The 21191-nt window shown below is 42.5% G+C and overlaps 2 protein-coding genes across 2 annotated transcripts; one reads left to right on the forward strand and one right to left on the reverse strand.

Annotated features, from left to right (window-relative positions):
- Positions 1-6106: 6106 nt before the first annotated feature.
- GL218_07547 (uncharacterized protein) lies at positions 6107-8664 on the reverse strand (the record flags this gene model as incomplete). Its single annotated transcript, XM_033584309.1, has 5 exons — positions 6107-6727; positions 6805-7030; positions 7087-7500; positions 7559-8173; positions 8450-8664. The coding sequence occupies 5 exons, from the start codon at positions 8662-8664 to the stop codon at positions 6107-6109; spliced, it is 2091 nt and encodes a 696-aa protein (XP_033432639.1).
- Positions 8665-18642: 9978 nt separating this feature from the next.
- Positions 18643-19831, forward strand: GL218_07548 (uncharacterized protein; the record flags this gene model as incomplete). Its single annotated transcript, XM_033584310.1, has 2 exons — positions 18643-18826; positions 19134-19831. The coding sequence occupies 2 exons, from the start codon at positions 18643-18645 to the stop codon at positions 19829-19831; spliced, it is 882 nt and encodes a 293-aa protein (XP_033432630.1).
- Between the last annotated feature and the right edge of the window lie 1360 nt (positions 19832-21191).

The raw sequence follows: 21191 nt of genomic DNA on the forward strand, positions 1-21191 counted from the left end.
TTCATACATCGGCAAGCTAAATATTAAAGTCAAAATTCGACACAGGATCGGCGTTACTTCATGTTTACAAAAATCTGCTTCAATTGAGACTCAGAGCACCCTTTAGTTCAATTATCGTATTTCATCTGCTTTCCCATTAAAATATGTTGATGTTTAGCTAGTCGTGAAGACTACCTTTTTAATGAGGACAAAGTTGCTCTCCTTAACCACCGACTCTACTTTAGGCTCAAGATACTCGAGGGAACTACCCGTGACGCTATAAAAATACCGAGATATCATCTACCAAGGTACCTATGACCTACCTAATTAATCCATCTTGGGGGGATCAAGGGTTTGGAGTCCCCTTCCGAGTGGGGTCTAGGTGACTGTGAGGGTGAATATCAATCGTTGGATGTCACGCCGTCTGGGTCAAACCTAGCAAGAACAAAATACATTTCTCATTTCCTTGCAGATTGCTTAATTATGTTTAGCTTATCAGTCTATGGTTATCATATTGTTGGTTTTATATTGTCATTGTGGAGTGTCTTAGACATTGGTCTTACATGACGAAATATCACCAATCAAACCATCATTTATATTAGGGTTATATCTAAGCTTCATCTCATTTACATGTCCCTTATATCGCGGTTTAACTATATATGAACGTCGTATACGTTTCAACAACGCTTTAGTCGTCCATTTAGTCAAAAAGGTAGCCAGCCCCCTTGCCTATAGGCTTAGCCCAATGGCTTAACGCATACTCCTATCGGCAAAAGAAAAGAAAAGAAAAGGTTTAAGGGGTGCACTACCTCAATAGACTTTAATTATTGCCTATAGATAACTTTAATTATGTCTTTAGGTATGATTACTATCGAGTCGTAAGTATGATCTCGTGGTGTTGAGAGCAAGCTCCTTTGACCCCTGCGATTGATTGGATCTAACAATCCTACTAGGATAAGATTTGGGAAGTATCTTAAGGTATTATATAGCTTACATCATAGCCGAGAAGCCAACTAACAGTGATCGTCTTGCTAGCTTTGCCTCGGAAGTTAGTTGTTTCTTAGGCTAAGGGTAGGGCGCAACATCTAAGGAGTCAAAAGAGACGTACTCCAGCTAAACTAAGTGGAACCTTATACTGTCTCAAATATTATAGTATTATAGCATAACTGACTTATCGCATATATTCCAAGGGTTGTCTCTTACATTAAAATTCCAACGATACTTAGTAACTAGGCCTGTTCATAGGAGTCCATGTACACCAATTAAAGCAAACTCCGTTTCCATTCTTGCTATTGGTAATGGATTATATCAATTGAAGAAGTTAGAATATGAACCACTTAATTAATTATAAGAACTATACTAAACCATTGCCATCTAAGCTGTCGTTATTCAAGGGGGACAAGGTCTTATGTCTGACGTCCTCAGCTGTCGGTCTATCAATAAATTAAATAATATAAGCCTACGTCCATGCTAGTGCGTTAATTAAAGACATTTTACGCGTTAAGGTCTTGCGACGAGAGATGTGTAATTCAGTTGGTGTATTGCCCAACTTCTGGAATAGGGGTAACAGTAACCTTCCACACAACACCACAACCTTATATTCAAGATACTAGACAGTACAGACTGCAACAAATTGATAGAAAAATACCAGCGACGATTTAATATATTATTACCAAGATCCTATAATTAAACTCTAGGACCAAACAGTAATCAAGATCTCCCATACCGATGCTTAAAATATCCACCATATAACGAAATACTCAACAAGTTTGATACAGGAAAGAATTATGCATAATTACCTTACTTAGAGAAGTTGAAGAAACAATATGAATTACTTCTTGACTTATGTTCAATTCTTCAACTTATCAAATCCCGTCGTAGATATCATCGCATCATGTTTCGCACTCGCTGACTTACACGTTACACCATAAGCACCAATTCATAATCACGAAACGAGCTTATTAAAAAGTTTCGACTAATTAATACGAATTTCGTAACGAGTAAATGCAATATTAACTCTTCTCTTTACTTCAATTTTCGTATTGACGGGAAGCTACTTTCTGTCCCTTCAAGCGCCCAGCGCCCAACCCCCCATGATCTAAACCCCCTCAATTGAACAAATGCCCCTCCATCCGCGCGTGATCTCAGCGCAAAGCCTCGATACACATACGTGCTCTTCTGCGTCACTCATAGTCCTTTGACGTCTCAGCTATGCGCCCGAGAATAGAAACCAGTGGAGACGAACTGGTCCTTTCTTTACACCACCACCACGGCGCATTGCCTTCGCCGCTGTTCCTCGCATCTCACTTGTTTTAAGGCAACAGTGTCGCATATACCATCCACGCTGCCTGCAAATCCTATCCTCCTTAGAATAGTTATATCGGGCGAGCGTTTCACTGCTGTACCCAGTAGGTACTCCGTTTGACAGAGGTAAGTCCTGAGCCGAATTTTTCCCCTACCAGAAAGGTTGGGCTCGTACAGCTGTGCAACTCGGTAATTTCTCGACAATTAAACATCATGAACTTTTTCAAAGAAAAGAAAATCCTATCAGCCAATCTCGCGTAATCTCGGCCGCTTTGGCTGGTTAGGGATTTGAACTCCTTTTGTATGTAAGTAAGGTAAGCGGCGTGACTGCACGCTGCAATCCTTCTTTAGTTGCCTTCTCCTACTGAACTTCGACAAGGTTAGTAGGAGGTACGCTGCAGTGTTTTGGACTAGGCTGTAGTGAATCCTAGCTTCTTCACTACACCGCTGACTTGAAGCCTTGCTATCGAAGGTTGAGTTCTTTGACCATCCATACCACTAAAAAAAGCCTGAGGGAGGTCGATCGGAAGAGGTGATAATATTAAGATTAACACACGACAATTCAATTAGGGGTTCCGGAGCCTTGTGCCTCAATGGATGTTCATCCAAATAGGCGCCTAGTTTGCCTACCTACCTAAGTACTACTGCTTTAGTTTATCAATTTCGGACCCCGACTACGTAAATTCCGGTCATGATTACCGATCATATTGAGCTATTATTTCTTTTCACCGAAAATATTTCTTACATGCATCAACCACTTTTCGGTTTTTCTTTTTTTGATTCATCGTGCATCTAACGTCACCATGTAGTGCAATTTTACTATCTTGAGTTCCTATTCAGCTGGTTGGCCTTCTACACCCTCAACTACTTTTCATAATGTAAATATTCACACCCTTACAGTGTCTAAGTCAAGTCACCATACCTACCTACAGGTATACACCATAGCATCGATCGAAATTTAGCGCAAGCCTCTATATCACGCTCACCCGCACGTGTACTCTTCCCCACCCGGTGTGCCCTACCCCTCCAAATTAACGAGGCAGGCTGTAAGCGCTTAAGAATGGAATTCCTCGTGTTTTACTCGTGGTATTATCATGGTAACCACACGATGAACTCATGCTTGACATAAGATCTTCGGTATTTGCCGTTTCTATCCTCTCCTGCAAAATTATAGCGTTGCAATTTGTCGACATCCTGCTTAATATAATTGATTTGCACATAACTATGTCGCTACATATTTAGTAGAATATCATATTCGGTTAGAACTGTCTTAAGGGATAGTTAATCGTCTTATCAAACGAGGCAACAAGGCGTAGAAAGGCAACCTACTCCATAGAAACATGCTGTAATGTATAGGTACCTTAGGTACTCAATCCCATGGATGGTCCCATTGCGGCTCTTGAAAGGAATGGTTCGTCGGCTAGGTAGGCATGTAATAATTACCATTTCCGATTACCCTCCCCTGTCTAACGTGGGGTAAATCGTCTCTGATTGAAATAACGGCTGCCGGCTGCCTAATGTATCTCTTGCACACGGATTTCTTACTGTAAGCGTTTCATTTCCGGCCCATACAACCTAGGTATATGATAGATCTCCACCGGTTTACTGATGGAGTCATATGTACATATTATTCGAATATCGGATAAGATTAATCGCCTTTCTTACAACTTGCGCCGCTGTAAAGCGTGGCTGAAAAGCAACCCAGGATTGGAAACAAGGTCTACCCCCAACCAGGCTCTTATCTTGTCTCGGTGAGCAGTATTCCGCATTAAATCTGAGAAGGTTAATGGAAGGTCTTGAGATGTTGGAGTGTGTTACCATACCCGTGGGTTCCGATGAGCGTTGGTAGTGTATACGTCTGGAAGGTCAGGTTTTCTGCTCTTAAAGGCGTATTCGCAGATTGCTCCCTCGATTAACAAGTTATTAGTTATCACGAGGTGGGTAATTTATCATACTTGTAGAGCAATCAGTAGCTAGAGAAAAAGGTGTAATTTATAAGCACGAGCAGACTTACGTGTCATTGTTATCTGGTGAGGCTTAGTATGATGATGGATATAGTTTGTTCCTAAGAGTAGCATTCAGACGTAAGGTAACACTTCACAGTATTCCCCTGGATGTTGGTCTATGCAGCCTGCAGTCTGGCTTACTACCTATTTGGAGGGATTACGTAGAGGATGCCAGCAGATTTTGACGCATGTCAGGTATCCTATGCAGGTCTTAAATTACAGCTCCATGGTGATTAGCACGCAGTCCGAGAATATACAGATACGCAAGCTTCATATATAACTCACCTGAGTCCTTTATCCATTTGATTCTTGTGGCTGACTACTTAGATTCTAGGACAACTTCCCGTGGTAGATATATACCCGTTAGCTAGGACATAAGGATACACATACGTTCATTAGTATGTATGGTTGACCGATTCGAGAAGGCCTGGTGGGGGTGATTAAATTCGTGTCGTGCAGCGAAGGAACAATTGAGTAAGATGCCTCACCCATGTAGCCTGCTGGAAACCGTCAATATTATATGCGTACCTAGATGGGGCCACATGCATGCATGTCCCGATCCGATAGCTTCCGTGCTAAGTACAGAAGCGCCGTTACAAGGTAGGTACATATGTAGGCACCTATAGGTAGATGAGGATATGATAAAACAAGTGACGTGCATTAAGTACGTCTATATTCGCCAATAGAAAGTTATAACCATACTCACGCATTGTAGTACCTAATATTTCCCCGAAAGTTCAGATTGATAGGTTAGAACCAGCTACTTCTGCAATGCAATATATAAGAAAATTGATACCTACCTACCTAGGTAGGTAGTTAAGAAATTAACACTGGCGAGGCTTCATTCTCGTTAGTAAATATGAAACCTGTACCCCTAATATCAATATAAGTTACAATCTAATCGACGACTACGAGGCTCTCAACTAAAACTAGTGATATGACCTTGTCTTACTTTGCCTTGCTTTATGGCCTCGCCCGACTGGCAAAATGATTGGCGCGCCTGTGGATGATATATGGTGGCTGAGATTAGTTTCTCAAGGACCCTGCAGCCTCAGTTCTATTTCCGCCATGCTGTAATTTGGAGTTGAATTCGTTGGAATGCGTCCCATTCAATCATTGACAAGTCGAATCCCAGGTTTAGCCTCCAAAGGCTAGTCTTGGAGACTTCCTAGCGTATACCCAACCAAGTTGGACCCTCGACACATATAAGGTAATAAGGTACGTACGTAGCCCCTATTTAACAAGGCTCGCTTCTGTTAACCTGCTTATTTAGAAACTGTAAAATCTAGCTGCATGCTGACATCTAGGTCATGTAATAAGAATCACATGGTTATAATATAGATGCGTTGTCTAACATAGATACTCATGTACAAACGCCGAGATATCCTAATGAAGAACCGAGTCTCGTAGATATGGGGTGTGTAGGACATTACTATTTCATATTGGCTTAATATACACACAGTAGATTACCCAAAGATTGAAGCACGACCTAACCCAAGCTCCAAGGAAAGAATGTACCAACCTTCTGATTAAAAAGTACGGCTGGCGGAATATTAATGTTACAACGCTATTGTTGGTATGGGTGCCGTCAATGTTAAAACAAATGATAGGCTAATGTGTCAAAACCCATCATCGAACAAGGCAGAGAAGACCATGCATGCAAAGGAGGGGGGCTCAGAATATGTCTAAGTGAGAGTCCATGAGCTTCTCTCGTCAACGACGTTCTCGGGAACGTGAATGTGACTGCCCAGGCCGTTCAAGTCTGGTAGTTGGGACGTGTTGTGAGTGACACGACGGAAAAATCTCTTGGAACCAATTTATTGCCGGATTATTGGCCTGCATTCTAGAGCCTCGTCAACATCTATCATATCCTCATCGTCCCTGTCAGATGTTGCGTCCCCCATGGTAGTTATTGAATCAAACGTAGAACTCCGAGAGGCTGATTCCGAAATCTCAGAGACGTTCAGCACCATATCTGCATCTTTGGTGATGCTTTCTATTTCCGTGTCGTACTCAGATACAACGCCAAATTGATGTAGTGTCTCGTCATAGGTAAGCCATTTCCCAAATTTTGCAATGCGACATCCTAGCCATAGAATTCTTTCTTTCCGATCCCCTGTCATGGAAGCAACTTCGAAATATTTTTCATCGTCGTCTATTTTATCGTTAGAAAACCAGTCGTTCGGGAAGTATTTATCCACCCAAACGAGGCCCTTCATTGCAAAATCTTCTGGTAGCGGTCGAGGGGCAGTTTCTTTATCCTGTCTAGGAAACTGTTCATTGTGGATTCGATGGTGCTCCCGGTATGACAAGAGAAGTGAATTTAATTGGAGGGAGACTAGCTTCCAGGGGAATGTGTTCTCAATGAAGAACAGTGCACTAGGATAGTGAGTAAGGTGAAACACGAAAACCAAAACTACGTGTAAAAATGGGAGAATCTATGTAAGAAATTAATTAGCCAGGTATACACTTATATCTTAGAGGAGAGTCTAATTCAGCGAAAGGGAAAGCTTACGTTGAAGTCACCCAGCCTTCGTAGGACGACATCGCACGTAACCCCGAATAATTTAAGAGCCCCCTCTTCCGTTTTGCTAGGTTTATAGTCGCGAAGAGCATTTTCTAGTTCTGCACTCAGCTCGGCTGCTTCTTCCGGGTGTTGCGGGCGAATCGCCTTCAAAATAACATTTTCGTCTTGGCCATAAGATAAAAGACCATTGCAGTCCGATATAGCAATGTAGTACCTATTCTAGTCTTAGTACGATATAGAAAATAAGAAATAGTTGCGTTTGAAATATACCCAGATTCCATCCACTTTCGTGTGGTTCGGCCAATGTGGTTATCCAGCATGCTACTAAACTTATCAACCGTTGGGAGGAAATCATCTGTGTACTTGTTACTGAATAGAATCCCATGTGCCTTAACGAAAGCCACATCTACCGCACTCAATCGAGAATGCTGAGCACTTGTCGGATCAAGGATGGGATCAAACAAGGTCATAATCGACTCCCGGGCGGAACTGAATGGAATTGGGACACAAAGAGATTTGGTGTAGTAATAAAGCTGCTGAAGGGGGTTGGGACGTGCAAGAATTGCAAGGTGGTGATATAGCCTTCCGGTAGTAGGAGCTTTATCAGAAGCTTTTGAATACCAATGGCGGGACACGGAAGTCCAGACCTCTCTGTCACGAATATCATCGTCCTCGATAGCCATTCTACATTATCCACTGTAAGTTGATATGCCACGAATTATACCACCTTATCTCTACTGACCTATATCTTCCTAAATCGCCCAAACATTCTATCCACGTATCTTCAAAAGCCGGGACCGTCTCGTATAAAAGTGCCATCATAGAGTATGCGAGATAAATGAATGTGAGCATATGCTCTAACGAGTGTGGGAGCCGATGTCTTAATAGCTCAAGAAAGGAGTGTATGCCGTGTCTCCACATACGGGCCGGCATGGCATACTTGGATGCTAGACGCCGTAGTGCCTGACTCGCAGAAGGATGCTGTGAAGCTAGGAAAAAATCGTGGTGCTCATGTAGGAGCGTCCTATGCAATGCTATCAACGCTTGCCATTGTTCATTATTTAATTGGGTTTCATTCTGGGATTGCTGCGCGTTGTCAACCTCAATGCACTTGGACTCGACCATAACAAGCCCTGCGTAAATCCCCTTGACTTCAGCAATTAACTGTTCTTGACTGATTGGGCGAGTCTCTGGCTGCTTAATAAGCCTAGTTGATTCACTTTCATCTTCAATAACATCCGCTCGACTCTTGGGTTGACTAATATTCCTTGTTTGTCGTGATACTGGATTTGGACGTGGGGATGAAGGACCTGCAGCATCATCGGGACTCCAGAGCTTTCCAAGATTTGTGGTCCTTCTAAATTCAGGGTCATTGGCACTGGTTGACACTGCCCGAGCTCTTGATCGCCTGTGCGGGCTGAGAGACCGAGGCCGGCCTTTTATTGACGATACAGGGGATTTACGCCTTTTATATGGGCCAACATCATTCCCTTCGTCTTCATCTCCAGGCGGATCTGCATGGCCTCCTCCTGGATCTTGGGAACTAATCAGTTTTTGCTGTCTATCAGTTGCTGTTCTTCATGAACTGTTAGTCGGCCCCTGAGATATTCAGGCAACTAGAGGCTTAGCTTACCTTTTGACTGCTTCAGCGCTCCCCTTTCTGATATCTTGAACAAGCTGGGAAATATTATCCTTCCCTAACAGTTCTGGATGACGTGATTGCAAGTGCGTTCGTATACGATCATCAATATCAGGAAACTCATCACCACAGCCGTGGATCGGACAGCGGAGTTTTGAGGCGTTCCGAAGATAATTTATGAACGATGCCGCAACGTCTTTTTGAGGCATCTTGTGAATATAGAAATTTCTTACTTTCTAAGTGAATTGCAAGTACTGATCTCGTCCCTGGCTGGGTTAGTCTGAAAAATAGCCTCTTCTTAGACGTTGGATTTATTCAGACTTGTGGGAAGGAAACCAGTATTATAGTTGAGGTGTCAGTCAGAATGAATCGACCGTCTTTTATCTCTGAGAAGTATAATCAAAGATGCGCTCATCGAATGTGTAATTTAGGAGTGGGGGCAGTTTTTCTGGATTTTAGGGGGCTGCAGCACATGAGAGAAATTTGTAAGGTCACAGCAATTTTTCATAGTAGCTGAAGAGATGATTCATTGAATAAAGGTGATTATTGTGCTGGAGTCCGATTTAGAGACCTTTAACGGCAGAAATTAGCACATGAATCTTATCATACGTGTAAAATGAAACAAGAGAGATTTCTTCGTTTGCACTGCTCAAAACTAGTCCCGAATAAAAATGCAATATTGCGGGGAGGCTCAAACGACAGGACAATATGTGGAAGAGGGAATAAAATGAGTGACGACAGCATTTAATTGTACTGACGATAGGCGCGCGCGGGGAACATATCGAAAGAATAACTTACGCAAGTCCCATTGATATAAGTGACCTTAGATATGCTCTGATTATAAGATATGGAAATCATTGAAGATCTCAATTGAAGTGAAGAGAATAATAATTCAGGAGACATCGTATGCATCTCGTATGAGACTTATATCGAAAACATAGCTACTGATAGACACCTTGAATACGCTGGTGCGCGAACAACCTAATGGAGGTACTTTGAAAAAGTGACTAAGAACAAGCACTGTGAGAATTTAGGTAATTTAGGTACATAGGTAGCGTTTTGCTTTACCGAACTAACTAGTTGCCTAGTTTTTGGTTCGCCAAAGTTCGCATTGCGGCTCAAAATTTAAGCGGGGTTCGCCATCTCTCCCCCCTCAACTAATCCGCCCTTAGAATTCTTGTACTCTTTCCCTTCTATTAACCTACCTGATTCATTCCATCTCAACCACTTGTCCAACACCTCACTAAACTCGTTTCTTCTGTCAAACCCATCAACTGTTGAGATACCATTTCTCTTTTGCTAGTACAAGCATCTGGTAATTGATCCTCGACAAACGCATCCAGAAGCGCCGAAAAAGACACGACGAAGACAATAGCGAAGGACAAGGTATCAAACAAATCAATCGCCAATCGAGTTGGGCGAAGGTTCAAGGTAGAATTCGGGAATATTCAATAGCGAAGCAGCCGAACTAGGCTCTTACGACCGAGTGACCGAACGAACGTTGCTGCCCTTGAGTTTTCTGAATCTACTCGGTGAGCCTTGGTACAAATGTAAATTAGGCAGGCTAAATGTTATAACGCAGCCTCGATAGCCTCGATGGTCTTGGTAGCCTAGAACTAAGACTTGAGAATACCTGCAAATAACTCATCAGTTCTCACTAGAGAAGTTTGCTCAATAATGAATACAGTTGTATTAAGCCTTGTAAGCGGGCGTCTTAAATGATCCTAAATAATCTCGCGCGAATGTTCACCGAATAACAAGCACATAATGTTGGTGAACGAAAATAAAAATGCGGTTTTAGAAATAGAATACCTATCAAGCTCCCCGGGCGAACTTGGTACATCTCTTAGTTATTATGTTAGGTTAGTGAGTGTAATTATTAGGGTAGCTCAATAGAAAGGCGGGTGTCGGGGGCGGGGATAGAAATAAATACGATTTCCCTTTAGCATGTGCTTCCATATCGAGATCCTAACATCTTACGTACATTAGTTAGGTACCTCATAGAAATCATAATAGGACTGACTTAGTGGAGCCGCTGTAAATCGAGCCCCCAACCTTTTTTAAACTTAACACCACCTCACTTACAACTTACAAGACTGGCCGCAGAGCCTCATAAATAACAACGTCTTCAGTTAACATACAAACTGTTCAAACATGTTATGCCTAGTTAGAAGATATTTAGACGTTAATAGTATCACATAAAATATTTGAGCTTGGGCTTGAGTCACATTAAGTTCGCCTGACGTATCTCTCAAATCCTTTCGGAAGACAATCATCTTGTAGAAACACGAAGCGTTACGAGGGAGCCGGGGATGGGGGCTTTTAGGGAAAAAAAAATCCTGTTATCAGATGGAAATGATGCTTCTGCCTCTTTAGACATCTTCGGTGTCCTAGATGAAACTTAGATGACACGTTTCGATTGAGTAAGGCAAGTCTCTTTTCAAGTCGCTGAGTCTAAACCCCGCCCAGAGTTCCCTTCAAGCGAAAGTACATGCTATAACATATTACGTCTTTCGCCCCCTGTTTGCTTTTCCTCGGCTATAATATAATGGTCTAGGAACTAAGTGCCGATACTACCCGGATGATCTTCTCTTAATGCGGCTCACTCGGAGCAATCCCGGCCAATGCGGGAGCTTCGCTTCTCACTTTTCGGACAAGCCGAATTATTGATTCAGATAGCCCCCGGATCGGCTATCCCCAATAGTCACACAACGTCGATCCGTCCGAACCTAACTACACCTATGACCGCTCTCTGAGACACGCATATATACTCCGCCGACCCTTACGATATATTGTATTTGGAGGACAGCGAACTTCTCCTTTAAACATCAATCCCAACTGGCGCCTCATCAGCTGGTTCACAAAGGGCTTATTATATCTTATTGGATTCTTTAGAAAGTGGTGACAGATAGTTTCAGCTGAGGTGAGCCGCACCTGATATATTTTGAATTTCATACCTAATCACAGATTCGGGATTTGATTATGTTCTCTTAGGGATCAGCTCTTCAATGTGACAGTGTGGCGTGCGTGGCCAGAAATTTAGACCACATTCGGCTTATGCCTAAAATTCAAGGGGCAAAATATTTTCCTCAACTTTGACGAAATATACTATTAAGTTTTCCACCTAAGCTTTCAACATAGCTGTATCTAACCCCTATTCTCAACACAGTATAATACGGGTTATTACTACCTATAAGAGGCAACTTCTATAAGTTGCCAATGCTTGTGATCCTGTGCCCTGAACAGGGAATTTTTATTGGAAGTGCAGCATCCCTTGAAATTCATATCGACACCTATAGACAATAATTTCATCTCGGTGGCTTCATCTCGGTGGCTTCATCTCGGTGGCTAGCTTTGGCACACCGCCGGACTGCTGGTTGCGGCAGGGATAAGGAGACATGTGCTGAAAACTTCATAGAATGCCTAGTAAGTAGGTACCTACCTATTTGAAACCCAATCCAATGAGTCATGAGGCAATATCCACCAATCCATACATTAGCCTCCTATGACCACAGGGATACATTCTTCCTGCACTAGGTTCATCGGCGTTGCTGCCTACTGGCGTGCAACCAAGATCTCATCTCCGATCTGACAGGTTGATTATCCCGGCAGAAGAATATCGTAAAAGGCGACACGCCTCCTGAGATTGATGCGAGTACAGGTGCTCCAGCTATTCAAACGCCTTTCTACCCGAGAGCGGCCATAGGGCTATAACCTATGGAACGCTGCCTTCTAGTGCACGGGGAAATTCTACCACCAGTCTTCACCGACATCAGCTTGCGAATCGCCTTGCCGAAGAAGTGCCTACCTATTAGGTTTAGAATAATGGCATTCAGCCAGATGAGACCCGCTACGCGCCCTAATTCCCGGCCCTATTCATGTAGCCGTGTTGGTGAAAAGGGGTAATGGGTAGCCACAGCAAGGACTTATCCCAATGCAGCTTGATCAATGGCTGGCAAGAATCTAAGAAAGAGTCACCGGTTTGGGATGCCTTCCGGGAAGGCTAATAGCGAATGTCTCTGGAAGGTAGCCTAGCGGTGTATCGGGGAATTTACGTGTAAGTGCTTGACTTGTACGAAATGGACAATATGAGTCGATGGTAGGCGACGACAGAATGTCAGCAAGGCGGTATGATTTACCGGTGTTGGACGTAGTACTACATTAAATATATTAGATAGTCGTATTACAGTCGACGTGTTCCTAAGACTAACAGAGGCATTAATGAGGATATCTTGTAATAGTCATTTGACCTAGATTCCCAATAAGCTCAATACCCAGTATATTTCTAAGGCTGCTAACTCCTTCTTAGCGATGCCATGATTTGGGTAGTTTAGGGGCTCCCAGACGGATGATTGGGCGTCATGCCACTATCATCCTCAGTCATATGTTTACTTCGTTGCCTGTCTAATTATTAGATGTGTTTCATAGGTTGTATCCACAGTGTAGATAGGCAATAATGTTGTGCTGGCGTTGTGCTGGCGACGCGAGAAGCTGAAATTACTTACTAATATGGACAATATTGATTGTTTCAATTACGCTTTAAGATATTGAAAATTCTACTCAAGGATGGCATTGGGCCATGGCGTTAACAAGGGAGTATGATAGGTTCAGCCCTATGTGCAACATCATGCTCCATCAATCATTTATCAACTATAAGTAAATTACCTAACATACCGTAGCTATTTAAAAAGCAGCTTTTTTTTTTCCTGTAATAGTGAGTTTGCTTAGTATTAAACTGTTTGCATCCACCCGGGTGAATACAATCGCCTAGGATGAAATTCCTGAGCAATCACTTTCGAATACAAACTCCCACTGATATTTAGCACGGCTTGCTATATGGGCCTGGGCCATAACGACCTTAGGCCTTAACCCAAAGTCGCCCCCATCCGATGTCAATGTGATCTTGTAGCCTGCTTAGGCGGCGTTCTTGGAATTGCTGAAGGCGACCAACGATGGAACTGTTCAAAGGATGTCTCCATTCGATCGCTTTGTTCCCGTCCCTTGTCTTCGACCACTGGTCTCCTTCTCGGTTGCCTGACCAGCTGTACTGATTCATGGCGCCTTCCTTTGATATACTGTATGTACGGTGCCATTTGCAGACGGGATTTGACCCATGGCCGGCCGGGCGCCCACTGTCAATCGGTCAGTGACATAAACATGTCTTTGATGCCCAAACTATGCATAACATAGACCGACCTATATGTGTAGATAAGTATCAAGCAGCAAGGGCGAGGTGGTTAGTTGATAGATCCCTTACTTACAACATGTGCGAGCCAATATTTCTCCGACACGACGGTCCTGCATAAGGGCGTTAAGTTCGAAGCAGGCTATTGCTTTCTTTTTTTTTTTTCGGTCGGGCTGCCTGGTATATTAGTGTGTATATTAGTATGCTAGATAAGCATCTTCACCAAGAGGAAAAGTAAAACTACCTAGGAGGTCATATCACGAATTGTATAATACGACTTATCATAACGAACAAGTCACATACCTATCTTAAGAAGTAAAACATGTATACTAATGCAAGAAAAATGTACCTACATAAAGGAGCCTAACAATCCAATAGGGGTGGACTTAATGCTTTAATTAATGCAGGGAAAGGATCGGGCAATTGCATAACGCATGTATGTTAGGCAACGTGTAAAAATGAGTACTTAATGAATCAATTAATTACGACGTCGAATCATTGCTCTAGAGATTCTTTTACCATTTGGATCTGCTATAATGTACATAACGGTTACGATAATATAGGGGCAATCATGTTGCATGGTCAGTGACTTCCGTCATTTTGAAGTAAGCCTTAGATTGCCTTAATTCGACTATAAAACCAACATACCTCTTCGACCATCTGATAGTCAAAGATCCGAGGCGGGCTCTTGCTAAGATGACACCTATGTACAAGCTAGCGAAGTCTGTGATCGCTAATTCGTCGCCTTTATCCCATTACACCCCCATGATATACGCCTAAAACATTATGAGGGATAGTATTGCTTAAGAAATAACTAATGCCTTAGGCACCTAAGGTTACCTACACTTATGTAGCACTACCGAAGACAAATAAGGCTGAGATGCTGCAGGGATATATATACATATGTACCTAATCTATAGCAAGCATTAACTAGCAGCCTTGTTTCAGAGCTAAAAGGTAACATGTGATATACAGTTCACCCCCTGAAATAATGTTATTTAGCGGACCCCTAGAGCTACTTCGCTGAAATCCTAAAGCGTATATCTATTATCGCCCTATGAGGTTGTTGTAGCTTTTCAAAAACGTCGTTTCAGGGTGTTTTTTGCTATAAAACCCTGGTATAATGAGATGCTTTAAAGGGCGTTGTTCTATTCAGAATTAGAAGCCCTGTTCTATATCGTGCACGTCCGAAAAACTAACATTATTTCAGGGGGTGAACTGTAGGTGCGCACATACGTTTAAGAGCCTCTTGCATAAGAGTCCTACGTCCGTCTATCTCAGAACCAGTTAGAGAGGCTTGACGCCTTTCTTGTGCAGCACTTAGGTTCACCTACATTAGGAGCTATATGTACAATTGGGTAGGTAGAGGTGGAAGGTCGAAGCGACAAATATCTCCGCTTTACTACATACTCCAGGTATGTATTATGCCGGCAATTCTGGCATGGCTACGGTGGACCATTATGACATTAGTGCCAAAATCAAGAAAATAGGTCAGGGCTGTCCAAAAAGGGCAATATATCGAGTGCACAGTATACTATGCGGGGTATATACAAAACCGAATAAAAATTAAATACAGAATTTTTATATTTATAGTAACTTTTCGAATATTACTGGCATAAATTGATAGAAAATATTGATATTTTATTTAAAATATAATAAAAATTAAAAAAATAGTCTTATAATATTGCTGATTTATTTAGTAAAGATAATGTGTAATATAAAAGGAGGGCTATTATGTGTACGGGTGGTCATAAAGGGTATCACGTGCCGTATAAGACTTATTGGATATTGATATAACACGCTATACGATACGCCAGCCAAAAGATATACACATGCAACCTGTATCATTATTTTCGCATTAATCAAGGCTATAAAATGATACTAATTATATTTTTTGAAATGGTATATTGGTAAAGTTATTCGAATACGTGTAAATGTTGTTTTTGAATACGTGTAAGTATTATTGAATTCGGGTATTTTGAGGCTAAAGTAAAGGCCATATCTGATTGGCTATTCGACTTTTGGCTGGCTTTATAGCCTTTTTAATAACACTACCAGTATTGGGTCAAATCACATGCAATTTGAATTGTAATTTTTGTCTTTTTTCAATAAAAATATTGATAGTTTTTGAAAAATATTTGGATAAATATTTGTAAAGTTATTGTGGTATAAGGTTAAAAGGGGTGTTAGTTGTGTATACAGCGCATATTAATTGAGCTTACACTGTAATTTTGCCTTACTATTACCTTATTAGACATAGTGCCACCTATTTTCTTGATTTTGGCACTAATGTCATAATGGTCCACCGTAATGGCGGTGAGGCCGACTACATAGAGTACCAATTACACTTGCTAATTTTTCAAGATTAGAATTTAACATACACTAGAATATCTCGAGAATATCGACCAGCGTATCCTATTCGAAGGCAACTAAGATAACTTACGAAGTTGATGACGTGAGTAGTTGAGGCGGAGTTCTTCGCCGAGGAGTGGGTTTGACGCGAACATATACAGGGGTTGGATTTTGGTTGGATGTTCCCGACAAGAAGGCACCGACAGAGGTGGGTAGGGGCTGAATGGTTTCCCATATGTACATTTGGGTGAAGGGTCAATATGTTTTAGTTTGGTTGCCTTAATCGACTATTCGAACATGAGACGGCAACATCCGTATATGAACTCCACCCTAAACGAAGGGAGAAAGGTTTTGGATCTGATGGGTTACTTTACCCATCACGATGACGCCAACGGCAGCAAATTAGTGTTTCAGGATATGATTGTCGCAGAGGAATGAGTTGTAGTACCAAAGGTTAGACAAGTTGATAGTCGAAGAAACATGTGAAATACGCCACACAGGAATAATCTCCGGTAGGTAGATCTTTAGCGCACATCGCAAATTTCCACGCGTCTAAAATAAGGACAAGGTTGATTAGTTAAGATGTTGATACACGTGTAGGTAATAGGTGTTAATATTAGATGGGTACCGAGACCCTAGATAGGGTGATCCATAACACTAACAAGTACCATGGGGTCGGTTGATTTGGTGCTAAGGTAACCTGGTTCGGCGATTCTTTTCTGAAGCTATGTTAGGTTAGGTACCTGAGCTAAATAAGAACCTTATGATCCATCTTGGCGTTAGCTTGTTTGCTTACTGGGTTATTCTAGAAACTTTGGATAAGGCAACACCAATATCCCTTTTTTAATAGAGCAATCTTTACTTGGTCTAATGTGATCAGGCAACATGTATACCTAACATAAGAATGAAGGCTTCTAAATGGATATAATACTGGAATTGTTCCTATTCGCCCCTAAGGGGTTCTCTTATCACAGTTACGACGTTTAACCACTTTACAATCAATAATTTATCAGTAGTTGAAGAAAATATTATCATTACTCCTATTGTTAACTCGCTCCTTAGGCTAGGCTACAGTCGTAGGGAGGTGGTCGGACAATTTTCCCTCATACCGAAATTCAGTAACACACTGGTAACCAATTGCGAAGCATTCCCCAACCGATAGGATCGTGGAATTGTTACATCTGTACCTACCTAATTGTGTTCAACCTCTCGAGGGCTGGTAAGACGACATTACCGAATAATATGTAGGACCCGTGGTCTCATCCCAGCTTCCGCACGGGTCCAAGATGGGCTATAAAATATGAATATCGTCGGTCTGCCTGTTGTACAGAATAAACCGGGCGATCTGGTGAACATCTACAATTCCTAAGGCTGAACATTATCCGCAAGGCAAACAGCAGAGATGCCGGTAGAATTGGTGAGGCCACAGCCCTTACTGAGCTGCAATGCGTATTGTAGGTCGATATTATGCGAGGATATCTATTAGGATATGTATTGCTGACTGGTTGTAACCGTACTAGGTTCATCGTTGGGCTGGAATGCCTTAGTACAACGTGTAGGTCAAATAATATATGCAGCGAGAGATTAATTTGGATTAGTATGATAGCCTAATTCTTCATAATAGCAGATGCTATTCTCCCAATTCATAGTAAGACCAGCTCATAGGGACCAAAATACCGATGCTGCCCTTGTTTGATTACTTGTCTATCCCTGGGCCCTCTTCTAAGATTGATAGGCATACAAAATGCTTCACGTCTACGGTACAGACTTGTGTCTCTTCCGTAGCCTGCTCCTAGCGTGGTTGCTAGTTATCTAGCCTTTAATAGTCCCGAATAGCTTCAAAAAGGAGACGATCGATTTTTTGATGGAGTAAAATAGCTCCCAGCCTCAAGGGGTTAACCCAAGCGTTGCAGCGTAGGTCCCCATGTAGAGAAACCTTTGGTGTAGTTTGACATGTATTATTCAACATCATATGTCTATAGAGTTGTCGTCTATAAGTAATAATAATATAGCAAATAAGACTTGATTGATACCCGTGCGTCGCCGCTTAAGTCAGCTTGTGCGACGTTGATATCTTAAAAGGTCTACGTGCAGCTTAACTCAAATGGTACAATAGTTCAATCCGGAACAACTACAATAGCCACAATGTCAAGTTTGAGCATCGTGGAACCTTCTTTCAATTTTGTCACCAGCTCATATAGCTCCCCTCGTATTCTATAAGGTACCTGAAAACATAAGAATTTTCTAAAGCGGTAATAATATCATAGGTAAAACAATATTATCTAGGGACCCGATAAATCTATCATAACCCGCTGTTGTCTATTCTTAACCTGTTATCGCTAGTTTAAGTCGTGGCTAACTTACACGTACGCATCACACTTAATCCGTCTCTATCTCTATTAGGGACCGGGTTAATAAGTTTTGCTACCACTAACAAGAAGACACATTCAATCAAACCACGGTCTTGAAATGGGAGAAATGACGTCGGATTAGAAGTCTAGCATTGAAGAAGATATCTATTGCTCCGAGCTTACTAGGAGTGATATGACTACATAAGGTCTCGTGGCTCAGAACGAGTCTTAGGATAAAGATATCTCACTTCTTTCCCAGCGGTCGCAAGATCAACATTGTGATCCATTATATTTATACGATGGTCAAACTCGATATTATCCGATCCACGAACGCGGCACTTGCGAACTCGGCGACAAAGCCGTACGTGGCTGTTGTGGCTGGCGGCACAGCGGGAATTGGCGAGAGTGCGGTGCGGGCGCTCGCTGCAACGTTCGCGGGTCGCGGGGATCGGGAGGATGATGTGCTTCGCGTACATATCGTTGGTAGGGATGAGGAGGCCGGACACAAGATCGTTGCTGAATGCTCAGAAATGTGTCCACGGGGATGTTTCGATTTCATAAGGGCGACATATCGCTTCTGAGGGAGGTCGATCGCGTCTGCGCTGATATTACTCGAACTGAGCAGCAAGCGGCCAGCGCGAGAGGTGGAGTGACGAAGATTGACTTCTTGGTAAACTGCCAAGGAATCTTGTCTCTCACGGCCGAAGGTACTCCTTGGGCCCCATAGAGCCTTGAAATTAAGAAACTCAAAACAAACGCATGTAATTGACTTAGCTAATATGGGAAATAGATACTAAGGAGGGCCTCGACAAGTACTACAGCCTGCTCTACTATTCGCGGGCGCGCTTCGTCGAGAGACTACTTCCACTCCTGATCGCGCCTCCCGGAGCCGGCCATGTCGTCTCGGTACTCAACGCAAGCATTAAGGAAGCACTCGTACTCGACGACTTCGCGTTGCGAAACTCGAAAAACCAAAAATTTCAGACTGCCTTCGCGCATCTGGTCAGCTTGACCAACATCTTCTTCGAAGAAGTCGCGCGTCGCAACCTAGGCCGGATAGCACTCTGCCACCAGCACCCGGGCTACGTGCCCACCGACATTGCATCGAAGAGCAACTTCCCCTGGTGGCTCAAATTTTTGATAACCTACATCGTAAACCCCTTATTTAGACCTTGGTGGGTACCGTTCGAAGAATGCGGGCAGCACATCTTGTTCATGGCTTCGCCAGCGAGGTTCCCGGCGCGAAGACCTGAATATGTAAGAGATAGTACGGAAACGCTGTTGGGAAGCGTGGACGGCGTTGAGCCGGCCGAGGGCATAGACGGAGATGTCGGAAGCGGGGCATATAGGGTGAATAAGGACGGCGACACATTTCCTAAGAGAAAGGAATATGGCAAGGTTCGCGAAAATGGTACTACGGAGAAGGTCTATCAGCATACTATGGCCGTATTCGCAGAGATCGAGGTCGGTGGGATGTTCAAAGGCTGAACTTGATCCTCAGGCACAGTCTTTTCCGCTTTCTTTTTTCCGTTCTTGAATATAGTCTGCTCAGAGACTACCTAAACGATTTGACGACATGTATTAACATAGTACTAACATAGTATATTTCTTGAAATGTAAGTTGCTCATAGAAACTAACTGTTATACATTGCTTTGGCGATTATAACCACTAATAGAATACGCTATTAGAATAATAACGCGAATCCATGTTAGCACCAATAACCTCATCTCGGGACTCTATTCCTGACTACGAGCAATTTCGTCTTCGTCATATGATTGGCCAGCATAATAGCCAATCGAGAAACCTAGCTTACGTCGTTTTCCAATAGTAGATCATTCCAAAGTAGTTGAAAAGTTGGAATAGTTGTGAAAGAAGGCACATCGGAAGGATTACATAGAGTTGCCATGACGGTTAACGCGCGTAACTCTATGGTTTGTCGAATCAAAAGGAAGACTGCAATCACCGCAGGAGGGGTCGGACAGTATTAACATTTAATCCTACTGACTTTCTTTATATTTGCCTTGGCTAGATGGTTAAATTAATTGCGTAAGTAACAGGTGATTGGCCCTAGCTCGATGTTCATATATTAGTGGAAGTAGTAGATGAATACTTGTATATTGGCTGCTCGGAATGACATCATGCCATTAAATATCATGATAACCTTGTATCACGAAATATCTAATGCATCGGTTGTATAACCTTAGCTGTCGAACCAAGATGATTCTAATTAGCACTCAGTTATATCAAATGGAATAAACCAGCAGATTCAATATAGAAATATCATTAACTTATATGGAATACAATCATCAAATTGAGCTTGTAGTCTTCTGTGGAGATACGAAATCTCCAACTATTTCACATGTGAACGAGCAACAAAGCCCCTAATGGTTACATACCTCCCGCTACCAAGCACCTGGATACTGTAGTGGGGGAAATGGTGGGTTTAGGAGACTTGACCCACAGTGCCAATGACTGTACATATTTGCTTGGATTTCCTTAATCTTCTAACGTCAAGGCGTTTCGATGCCATCCTTTATCAGTTGGGTAACCCCCCTTCATGCAACAATGCCCCTTGGAAACTAACCAATGTACATCGCAAAGGAGGGGTGGATGAAACTTCATCGCAAAAAAAAACATGCATATAGGGAACTTGTACCAGTATAGATGTGAAGATCCTATTATCACAGCTCGTTGAGAGTGGTGATCGAATCCTACCTAGGTGCCGAATGACTCACACTCGTACAGCCCAGTTTCAGCTACGTACGCAATGTCTTAAAAAGATCGCTCACGAGAGAAAATCGTTCTCACCATCCATCATCGATATCCTACCGATTATATCGCGCAAAA

The sequence above is a fragment of the Daldinia childiae genome (genome assembly GCF_008694065.1).
Source record: "Daldinia childiae strain JS-1345 chromosome Unknown Scaffold9, whole genome shotgun sequence".
Classification (NCBI taxonomy): Eukaryota; Fungi; Ascomycota; class Sordariomycetes; order Xylariales; family Hypoxylaceae; genus Daldinia; species Daldinia childiae.